The sequence below is a fragment of the Cyphomyrmex costatus genome, unplaced genomic scaffold, assembly GCF_001594065.2.
Source record: "Cyphomyrmex costatus isolate MS0001 unplaced genomic scaffold, Ccosl1.0 scaffold97, whole genome shotgun sequence".
NCBI classification, from domain to species: domain Eukaryota; kingdom Metazoa; phylum Arthropoda; class Insecta; order Hymenoptera; family Formicidae; genus Cyphomyrmex; species Cyphomyrmex costatus.
The window spans coordinates 981,294-993,253 of record NW_017280561.1 but is presented as its reverse complement, the minus strand read 5'-3'; the positions used below and the strand labels follow the sequence as shown (position 1 = coordinate 993,253).

The 11,960-nt window shown below is 34.1% G+C and overlaps 1 protein-coding gene across 3 annotated transcripts; it reads left to right on the top strand.

The window, feature by feature from the left end:
- Window positions 1-614: 614 nt before the first annotated feature.
- On the top strand, window positions 615-7,356 carry NUCB1 (Nucleobindin 1). 3 transcript variants are annotated; one of them, XM_018550247.1, is made up of 11 exons: window positions 615-778; window positions 2,789-2,928; window positions 3,005-3,121; window positions 3,570-3,791; window positions 3,903-3,999; window positions 4,379-4,455; window positions 5,066-5,168; window positions 5,254-5,434; window positions 5,556-5,712; window positions 6,457-6,504; window positions 6,648-7,356. In XM_018550247.1, the coding sequence occupies exons 2-11, from the start codon at window positions 2,800-2,802 to the stop codon at window positions 7,227-7,229; spliced, it is 1,713 nt and encodes a 570-aa protein (XP_018405749.1). In that variant the 5' UTR covers window positions 615-778; window positions 2,789-2,799; the 3' UTR covers window positions 7,230-7,356. The 3 variants fall into 3 exon arrangements, with proteins under 3 accessions (XP_018405749.1, XP_018405748.1, XP_018405750.1); XM_018550246.1 differs by having other exon boundaries at window positions 3,903-4,008; XM_018550248.1 differs by lacking the exon at window positions 6,457-6,504 and having other exon boundaries at window positions 3,903-4,008.
- The last annotated feature ends 4,604 nt before the right edge of the window (window positions 7,357-11,960 follow it).

The window sequence follows — 11,960 nt, the reverse complement described above, 5'->3', positions numbered from 1 at the left end:
GAGAGATGAATATAATAAATAATTATTTTTTAAATAAATTTTATTATTTTTAAAATAATAATTTATATTTTATCTCTCTTTAATTGTCTCTTTTACTCTTGCCTTTACCTCTATATTTTGTTCTTGTAGTTTTCTGATTTCTGTTTATTTCCGAGTCTTAAGTTATACTTCACGCGTTATTTTGCGCCAATCTGCTTCCATTTTTCTATTTTAAAATTGGATTTTAATTATTAAGAGGAACTAATCTGTGTTAATCTTACTTTTTTGATGTTCGACGTTTAAACTGCTCCAAGGTAAAGAAAATGGTGGCGATTTTTCGATCTTTCGATTATCGACCGCACTTGTCACCTCTCTGTTATCTAGAGGTCTATTCTTTGTTTCTGCACTACCTGAACTGTACTGCACACACGGTGCAATTAGTTGAAGTGAAACAAATATATACGGTCGTTTCGCTTCAACTTATTGCACCGTGTGTGCACCAGTTCAGGTAGTGCAGGAATAAAGAGCAGACTTTAGGACTCCGTCTCTGACAAGTGGCGCTACACGGCTGAACCACAGCTGAACTGTCCAGAATTTTTCTAAGTGGGAGGTGTTAGTTTGATTTGGACCTTGGCTGGTTGGTCGTCGCCTCGTCGGGCGTTGGATTGGACTGCCTCGCAGATCAGTCTTCAGTGTTTTGCAGTCAGTTTCGAGTTTCGATTGTTGATATTTGGCAATTCGTTAGCTACGATCTGTCACGACTGTCATCTGGACGTTCGGCGTCACGACGCCCGTTAATGTAAGCTAAATTAGTGTATCTCATTGATACATCTCTGTATCTTTCACAACGCCGTAATTCTCTCAGGGAAAGCCCCACTGCTCCGAATTGATCGCCGTACTCTCGCTGAACTTTCACCGCGGATCTCGTAAGCATTTTTTCGCACGATTCCTCGCTCGCGAAGTTGATTACGTTTGCGTTTTATGCTTTCGTGTATTCTTTTTGCATACATTTTTTACACACCGCATGCGTGTGTGCGAGCCGCTGTTTGTCCTCTTTTCGCATGCATACTCGTGTTTCATAAGGGACACGCGAAATGACATCAATATTATCATATGTGTCGCAATCGAGCCTCGAGTGAGGCAAGTACGCGAAGTAAAAATATTTTAACTCCTCGCACGTTTATATACGGAATAATCCAAAATTAAAATAAAAGACGACAAGAAAAAATGCAGCAAATAAATAAAATTTAATGTAATACAGAGGATATGGTTATAACACGTATGCATTTAAGACAACATGCGTGCGTACTTGATAATTACATATTTTATGTAGAATGACACACATCTGTTCCATTATCATTTGTCATTGTAAGAAATTTTTGTTTGTATCCTTGTAATGAACATCTTAGAATTTTTTATATAATCTATCAGAATTTTTGCATAATTTTATGATTTTTTTAAGAAGAGTTCTCAGATTTTTTTCTGGAATTGTTTGTATCTACACGTGAAATATGAAACATCCTAAAATTTTTTATTCTATAATTTCTGTTTTCAGAAATCTTTATAATTTTGCAACTCTTTATTTCTAGGCCTTTTAGAATACACAATTTATACACGTAAAATCTGAAATATTTTAAGAAATAATACCAACAATTTTTTTTAATATTATGATGTGTGAGCCTTCATATTTTTATTATAATATATGAGAATCTTTTTTTTTTATTAGTGATATGTTGCATGAAGACATATGTTTACTGCGGAAATTAGAAATGAACAAACGATCCATTGATAGTTTTTCTCAAGCAGATATCCTCACAGCAAGTGCTCTCTTATTCTTTGCTCTTATATCTATTGTTTGTGTACTCGCTTTGACAATTTACGTCGCCGCGTCACACGCACATCTGCATTTATGTTATTTTAATGATGATCGATGATTCGTTTATTATGCTGTTTCACCATGAAAGTTACACCATCTCGGAAGCTCGTTTACTATCTCAGCTGACGTGTCAACCAATTACTGCTCACTTTCATACGAAATCTTTGGTCGTGTTTTGCGTGGTTTTAGCAGAGCTTTTCTTTGGCTTTAGTGACTGCATTTACATAGTTTTAATCAAGTTTAATAATATTCGTAATTAGTTATGAAACTAGCCAATCACAATTGATCACCATTATTTCGTTAGGATGCATCCAGAAACACAACCGCTCAGTGAACCTTTGTATCTGATTGGCATATTTTATTGGCTTAAGGCTTAAGCTTAAGTTTTACACCTTAAAATCTCATTGTACACATCACTTAAGGGTACCTATGTAAATTTAGTCATGGTCCGATTTCTTGAGCAGCAGTATTTTGCGATAGAACATTCTTCGTATATCTGTGTGTTCAGACTCGCATCCCCTGTAACTGATTAAAACCAGTCGTCCTTGACATAAGTAAAAATAACGCCAAAGCTTGTCTTACGAGTTTCCTTATCGAGTGCCTTCTATACATTCGATCCACGTCATCACCATCGTTAATCAAAAGTTTTCAACAAATAAAAGATAACGCGTGAACTGTTAAATGACAGAAATATAAATTACGTTTTAAATATAAATGCACTTTTTGTTTACTTCACGTTAGAAAAAAAATCTTTAGCCGGTACTCATAATCGATTCTTATTTTAAGACCATCTTAAAATACGGCTTTCTGATTGGTTTATATTTTAAGACTATATTTACGACAACCTTAAATATAAGAATTTTTTCGACTGTGAATACCGCCCATTGACATTCTTTTATGATTGTTCATTGTTAGTTTATCTTTCTGTTTTAGTTCCAGACAAAATGCAGTATCTGCTACTACTGTTTTTAGTAGTTTTGATACAAACATCGGTCGCACCGCCTGTTGAAAAGAAAAACGAGGATCATAAGGACAAGGAGAATGAGGTCAATGACTCAGACAATGACGATTTGGTAGATATATTTTTAGGACAGTTCTATTGATCTAGTTTATGTTTAAATAAAGTTCTAATAATGTTCATCTTTGTAGGAAAATTCGGAACATCACATGGAATATCACCGATATTTGAAGGAAGTGATTCATGCTTTGGAAAGTGATCCGGAATTCCGTGCAAAATTAGAAAACGTTAAGGAAGAGGATATACATGTACATCTCATATTAAGAATAATTGAGATTAATTAATTTAGATTTTTTTATAATTCTAATCTATTTATATTATATACACTCTTTGAAAAAAAAGTTACGCTCATTGAGATTATTTTTCGATAATAGTAATATGGCTTTACGACGCGATCTTATTAACAGAAATCAAAATAGTCCTATGGCATTTTGCCATATCTATCATCATTTCTGAGATAATAATTTTTATCTATGTTTATTGTTAAAGAATATGATTGTGGCGTTAGTTATTTCTTGTCATATCCAATAGTAATTTCGTTTTTTATTAAAATATCATGATTATTATATTGTGATACGCCAATTTGCGAGTAGAGAGATCAAAATTTATAAATTTAGAATATTAAATACTTTTTGTTCGCATAGACGCGCATTAAATGCAAAATTTGTAATTTTAATTAAATGTCTTTGTACATAGACGGGCAAGATTGCGCATGAACTGCAATTTGTGGACCATAAGATCAGAACAAAGCTGGACGAACTGAAACGAGAAGAATTGGAGAGGTTGCGACATTTAGCCACCAAAGAGTATAATCGTAGAAATGGATTGGATATAGACCATTTAAAGATAGCAGAACACTTGGATCACTCTAACGTACATACGTTTGAAATAGATGATCTGAAGAAATTAATCATCAAGGTAGAACAGCTCGTGATATCTGGATTTGTCGAAAATATCTGATATGAACGGTTTTTGTATGAACTGCCTTGCTTAATAACTTATATATATTATTATTTTTAAATGCTGCAGACTACGAAAGACTTGGCGGATGCCGATAGACGAAGACGGGAGAAATTTAAAGAATACGAGATGCAGAAGAAATTCGAGGAAGAACAAAAGATGAAGGGTAATACCGGTAACAGCGTGCATATATGATATTTGTAAAGGGATTCGATAATTCATTTACCATCTTTTAATCTATTAATGTGTTATTTGTTTGATATAAAAGCTCTGCAATCTTGTACTTATGAAATTGGAGATGGACTACACTAGTAGATTACACGAAGAAACGGCGTTAAGAATTCTTACCATTAAACTAATTAAAATGTTATTGTTTTTATAAAACATAAAAAATATATATTTGCATGCAACATTGATAATATGTAAAGATGTGTCGATGTATCGCATTTCATGGGTAAAACAACGATTCAGACTTTTAAGCTTATTCATTACGTTTATACGTAAACATCACTTTTGAAATTATTAACGTGTTTCGTTTTTGAAAGATATGAAGGAAGAAGAAAGAAAGAAATACGAGGAAGAATTACAAGCGATGAAGAAGAAACATAAGGATCACAAACCTGTAAGTTAAAAAATAGATTTAAAATATCTCTCTTTTTCTTTTTTCTGAAATTTGCATAAGATTATACGTGCAATTAATAATTCATGATTCGCAGTTTGCTATTCGTGTGAAATTTTTGAATAATGTAACTGGATAAATTAATTGAGTTAGCGCTATCTGTTTTTTATTTACCAATTGTATTAATTTATTAGTAAAGTAGTTCTTTGAAGACTAGAAAATCGAATAGATTAATTATCTACTTTAATGGATTCTTATTCTAATAATTAATCGCATTACTTTTCATAATATTATGGAACTTTAATAAATAGAATAATACGTTCCGGTGTATATGAAAGATATAACAGAATACTTAAATAATTGTGGAATGTCTAAAAAATAAGAGTCGCAATAATAGAATATCATAATAATAATAAATAAATTATCAATAATACTAAATTATCAAATTATCACAATAAAGTATAAACAAATCATAAATTATGAATTACGGGACAGTCTATCATTGGTAAACAACGAACTTCTGAGAATCTTATACAAATAGTAAGCTGTGGAATCACAACAACAAATTGTGCATATACTTAATGCTAACTTAATGAGAAATATACACTTGCAGTTGCATCATCCCGGTAGTAAGCAACAACTGGAAGAAGTATGGGAAAAGCAAGATCATATGGAGGATCAAGACTTTGATCCTAAGACATTCTTTCACCTTCATGGTAAGAAAAATGATCATTTTTACTACATACTTAATTATTATCTTAAAATGGTTATCCTATACACATACGTGACAAATCGATTTAGATTTGGATGGAAATGGTTACTGGGATCATGACGAGGTGAAGGCATTATTCTTGAAAGAATTGGATAAACTTTACTCAGAAGGCGCACCTGAAGATGACATCTACGAGAGGCGGGAGGAAATGGAGAGGATGAGAGAACATGTGTTTACTGAAGCTGATTTTGACCGTGACGGTTTCATAAGGTATAAATATACTTTAAAATTATTAAAATTTACATTAAAAATTTTTTATTTTAATTGACTACCAGAATTACATGAAATAAGGAATTGTACTTACTCTATTTTGTATTTTTCTTCGTTACAGTTACCAAGAATTTTTAGTACAAACGATGAAACCAGATTTTCAACAGGACGAAGGATGGCAGGGATTGGATGAGCAACAAATTTATTCTCAGCAAGAGTATGAAGCTTTCCAGAAGCACAGACAGGAAGAAATCCAGAAAATGGTTGCCAAAGGAATAGTAAGCGATTAATTTAATCAAATTTAATCTTCACAATGCATTTAAAAATTTGAATAGAAAAATAGTATTTTTATTTAAATCCAGTTGTTTATCTCTATAATTGCTATAGGATTGAATCCCCACATATTTTTAAAATTATATTTTTGTATATTAGACTGAATGCCATACACACACATATATATTATATATATATATATATAATATGTATGTATGTATGTATGTATATGTCACAATAAAAGTGTTAATTTAGTAAATGTATACACTTACTAGTCAATGTAAGCATTTATGTAAGATTTTAGCAAAAGTATCATCTGAATGTGTTAAAATGTCTGCTATTCTCCTAGTGAATGTATTCATTTACTAGGCAATGTATATACGTTTGCTATAATGTATTAATAAAAGCATATTTTGAGTTGTCAGTCACAGCACAAGTACATTTTCACACTTTGACTGTGACATATATAAATAATTTTATTTTTAGCTTTCGTATACATGTCTTTAATAGCATGTTCGAGATAAAATTAGAAAATGCTCCACTTTATTGCTTCAACCAAAACCATTTTTTGTAGGCGTAATTACATATATATGCGTGACTGTAATTATTAGCACGATAAGCGTGTCTTATATGAATTGCCGCTCGATGAATCTGCAGACGTTATCACTATCGCTTTGACTAATAGACGTGCTATCCGTAGTAATTAGAGTAATTAACTTAGCTTGTGCACTTTCTGTTGTTGTCGTTAGTTACCACCACCCCCTGACACTGTACATCTACCCCTCCAGCATGAACAGGTGAGTAATTGCTAAACTGTGAAACATTTTAGCAATTTTAAATTATTTTAATTTTAAATTATTTTTTTAGTTATATATATATATATATATATATAACCCGCAATTAACTTCCTCTTAACGCATTCTTTTTTATTATTCTGCAGTTCCCGTCACAGCACCAGCAACAGAACAACTTCCAGCATCCACAACAAATGCATCCTTCGCAACAACAGAATTCAGGACAGATACCACCGCAACAACCAATAGTTGGTCATGTACCACAATATCAGGGCCAATTGCCGCAGCAACAATCCTATCATCCTCAAGTCCCACCACCTCAACATTATCAAATTCCGCAACAGCAACAGTATCAGGGACAACAGCCACAGTATCAAATGCCAGTACCGCAACAGCCGCAGTTCCAGGCTCAACAGATTCAGCAAACGCATCAGCAATACCAAAACCAACTTCATCAGGGTCAACAACAGTTCCAGGGTCAGCCTCAACAGGTTCAACAACAGACTCAGGGTCAGCCTCAACAGGTTCAACAACAGACTCAGGGTCAGCCTCAGCAGGTTCAACAGCAATCACAGCCGCAACAAACACAGCATCAAGTGCCACAAAATACTCAGGGTAACATTCCGAGTAGTCAAGATGCTGCACAAACCAACCACAATCTTCCACAACAACAAGATTTGAAATCCATTAAGCAACAAATCAATCAGAACAATATACCGAACATGTAGACAGTGTAGATACAAATAGTTGATAAAAATGTTTTTATCTTATTTCTTTTTAAATCGTAGACCAGGCAGTTCTACGGTTCTCGATTTAAAAAGATTACTTGAGACTCTCGAAAAAATTCTAACTCCAGAGAAGTGTAACTAATATATTATGTAAACATTTGCAGGGTTGGAAAAGTTACTTTACTTTATAAAAGTAATAACTCGTTACCATTACCGTGTTATTCAAAAAGTAACTAGCTGTTTTACAATTTTTGTTACTTTTTCGAATTTTGATAACCTCTTTTTGAAGTGGCATTCAATTGTTTTACTTACTAATTGGTCAATTCAACAGGAGGTTTATAGTTGTTATAATGATTGTGTTAATCGCAATAAGGTCAAACACAACACTTTTTTCTTTTGAAATTTGTTTATGCACGTTCCATACATACGTATTATACGTATTCAAAATAACAATAAAGATAACGATTATATTCATCACTGTTATTTAAAAAAAAGTAATGTGTTACTTTCTAACTCTGGCCATATGTTCACATAAGAAGTATTTTATGTAATTTTTGTATCATTTTAAAACTTCTATTCAGCTGTATTCAATTATTACATTTGAAGTAAGAAATTATATAAATTTTTGTTCTATTGAATAATCAGTTAATTAAGATTTATAGTTTTTTTTTAATCTACGAATTTTGAAAAAAAAACGTATTCCAACCAACAAAACAACTAGACCGCTCACCGAGCAAATGCTGCATAGTTCACTCATTGTGTTCATGAATTTTTGTATTAGATTTTTTGAAACTGTTTAACCAAAGGTTTTCCGGGATTACAAATCAAAATTAAAAATTTTTTTTATTTCAAAATGGCTAATTTATGTCCAATGTGGCGGATCAATGGTTCGAATGATCTTTACTAAAATATTTAGTATTTTATTGTTTATAAAAATTAATTAATCAGTAAGAAATAGGTTACAATAATGATGAAAAATACGATTCTAATATATTTCTGATATGATAACGCTTCTAGGCTCATGCGCGCAAGCGGTTGGGCTGTTGACTCGAGCGGCTGAGTCAGTCGTGGAGTCAGTTTTTTATGATGACTACAAATATGGTACATATTCAAGTACACATGTACAGTATATACAAATTCAAATTATTTTAAAGATTATTAATTTTTAATAGAAAAAAATGTAACGAAAAAATCTGAAAAAATTCTAAAAAATACTTTAGAATGTCGAAATGAGTACCTAAATTGTCGTTTTAATATTGATAATAGTTTAGTAGAAAATACGTTTTTTTTTTTCTAAAGCACAATTTTTTTTTAACATGTGTATTAACACTCATTTGTGAAGTAATCTATAATAAATTAAATTGCTAACTAGCAAGTAAAAATAAAATGTCATGCAATTAGGCTAATCACTGTAACAAATTGTTTAAACAGTTTTACCATTCAATACATTTGCTTTGTGAGCAGACTAACAAATCACGTTATGCTTTGTCAGCATAAACGTATTCTTTGTTTTGGTTTATTAATGTTGGATATGAATGATGTGATGCGAATAAATTTCTGTGAATACGTGAATAATTTATTTTGACTAATAAATGTATTTATATTCCAGGAAAAAAGTCACATAATTTTTGTTTATTTTATAATTCAATGTAGTTATGATTAAGAATTAGGTCTTAATTATTGTGCAATATATTGTTTGCCAAATCTTTTTTAAGTCACAAAATTCATTTAAACGTATTTCTAAAATCCGGTTACCATTTATATTTATCATAGTTTTCAGGAACTTAATTTCTTGATTTGATACTCTAATAATTATTTATATTGTATAAAGTATCTCATTGCTAAATAAATGATTTTCGAAAATGTATTACTTGTTAAAACTTTATGTATGTTATCTTGTAATTCTGTACACAATACATACAGTATACAGGAAGTATGATTTGTATCTGACATACTATATATATAAGACTTCAACAAGAATAACATTCCTCAATCTATGTCTTACCGAAATGAGTATGTTGTCCCATTGCGAATTAGGCTGGAATAGCTTTATTAAAATTCAAGACTTGAAGAAAAGGGTAGAAAGGAAAGAGACTCAAGGCAAATTCGAAAGGAAGCACATATTTTGTTTCTCATATTTATTTGTTATTGCATACTGTTTATGTTAGTATATTACTTAGGTATACGTGCCAAGTAGCAACTTAAATGTATGATTGCGTGATTCATCTGTTTGTTCCACCCGTCAAGCGCGCGGATAGGTAGGTAGGTAGGTAGGTAGGTAGGTAGATAGGTAGGTAGATAGGTAGGTAGATAGGTCGGTAGATAGGTTGGTTGGTTAGGTGGTTGGTTGGGTGGTTGGATGGTTGGTAGGTTGGTTGGTAGGTAGGTAGGTAGGTAGATAGGTAGGTAGGTAATGTAAGTTGCTTACTTCACTATATATAGGGTGTATTTATAAGTATAGCATACCTCGGTAGAACGTCATCTTACGAGCTAATCGGTAATAAATAAAAATTAGGCTCGGGGACCGGCCTTGGGGAAGGATCTAGGGCGGGTGGAGGAGGGCCAAGGGGAGGGGGAGAACGCGTTTAATAATGGGCGAACGATTTTGCGTTTCTGCGTCCGTGACTGAAACAAATCGTGCCGCGACGCAGTACGTTCTCACACGCTTTTTTTTCGAAGTAAATCGGGAACGAACGTCGTTTCACGAGTCACGGCTACATCTTCGCGCGCGTTAAATCACGCCTTGCTTTATCTCGATATAATCTATCGGTACGGGCGACTTATCCAAAAACTGAATTGGGCTACCTACTGAAAAGAAATACTTGCGCGTGTGTTCGCTTTTTCTTTTTTTTTCCTTACAGGCAAAAAATAAAATACGATAGTAACTCTACAAAATATTGCCGTTCGCCTTTGTCATCGCACACAATCGGTGCGACGAGCGCGCTTATAATCGATATAAAATAACGATTCCGCCGGTCACTGTCTCGATCGGACCATCGAAGACTATGCTTTCGGTATTCCACGTACGACGGACACGTGAAAGAATAAATTCCTAAATTATTAACATATAATTGTCTCCTATAGATATACGTTTCTTCCGACAAGCTTTTAAATTATATTCGTACATATGATGGTCTCTACTAGAAATTTGTCGTTTTAAATAAATTTCTTAACTATGATTATAAATACAGTGCTTATTAGATTTGTCGTTCTCCTCTTTAAAATTATAATCGTAAATACTTGCTTAAATATCTTAAACTCTTAAATAGCTCTAACAAGGCTTCTCGTATCCGTCGTACAAATAAGAAAAAAGATATAGTCCTCCATTATGTATATGAATTAAGAAAAGAATCGTCGGAACGTGCGATCGTAGTTACACGGCTGCGCAGGAAAACGTACGGTCTTGCCCAAGAAATTATTCCGAAGATGTTTCTAGTTAGCGGCAAGAGAGAGAAATAATTCGTAAAGCGTACTAAATTATCGTTCGGTTAATCTCAAATTAATTTCGCACGCGGATGCGTCTCGCACGTTTTACTTCCGCGCGGTCGAATCGAGACAATGCCGAGGAGGCTCGCGCGGGCTCGCCGACAATTCGGCGGCGGATTACAAGAATTACGCTTTCGAGAAGGAAGCGATTCTCACCTTCAGCTTTCCCATCGAAAGACGCCTGTCCGATCCGCGGTTCGCTCCGCACCTCCGATATGCGGAAGAGGATCGAAATAAAATCCGGATCTCTTAGGCTACATAAATGGGAGCCTCAACGAGAACTCTCCTCAAGAAATAAATTATGTTACACGTTACAATGATAACGATGAATCTTTGCCGTACATGCTGCTCCTCCTCTATTTACAGTAAGGACAAACGATCTCGTATGTCTCTTCGTTTTCTCGGCTTCTTGGAGGTGTTCCTCTGTATGTATATTTCGTGTATGTATGTGTGTGTATGTCCGTAGTGTAATCGCATTTCCGCGTGTACAATGTGTATACATACGTGTTACTCGGGCTCGTGTGCGATTAAATAACCGGGCTCTGAAAGGTGTGCGATTCTATTGCTCGACTAATAGTTCTCGCGAAAATGAAAAAGATTGCCACATCTAAGTTGTCCCTTAAATGTTAACTATAGTAGAGAAACGGAAACGCGGCGGGTATCGTTCTCGCGCGGCCGCGACGACGCGGAGGAAGGGGGAGCTCGCGGCTCGGCGCGATCGCCGCATCTCCCTGAATCCCTGAATCTCCCTTCAGCGGGAACGGGACCGCGTCACAGCCCCTGAACACCCCCTTCCGGTCTCAAGGAAAACGCCGTCGTCGGCCTCGCGTCCTGTAAACTAGTCGTAAATCGTGTGTACGGAAACTACTTATGTTCTGTTTATAGTTGGCTGTCGCTGTTCGCTGTGCAACTCGCTTTTTCTCGCAGATTTTTTTTTTTTTTTTCCTTTCACCACTCAACACCGCGGCAATAACAACGATCAAAGGAAAGATTTCACACGTGCGTGGAACGAAAGCCCTCGTCGATCGGTTTCTGCATGCGTGTAATCTGAAACTCTTGGATTGCGTGTCACATATATCGATGATCGCGCCACTCTCTCGTGAAATATATTGGTAATTTTAAAGAAAAAATTCTAGATCTCTATAGAGGTTTCATTCTAATTGTCTTCTTCTAATTCTAAGAATTAGAAAAAAAAATAAAGAGTATATATATAAACCGAGATTAATCCACACATTCTAATCTCGA

Bases quoted from the DNA above. Each gene is read 5' to 3' on its own strand.
- NUCB1 (XM_018550246.1), top strand. From the start codon at position 2,800: ATGCAGTATCTGCTACTACTGTTTTTAGTAGTTTTGATACAAACATCG. The intron at 4,009-4,378 runs GTAACAGCGTGC...CGTTTTTGAAAG, and splicing joins AAAGATGAAGGGTAATACCG to ATATGAAGGAAGAAGAAAGA. The intron at 5,169-5,253 runs GTAAGAAAAATG...AAATCGATTTAG, and splicing joins GACATTCTTTCACCTTCATG to ATTTGGATGGAAATGGTTAC.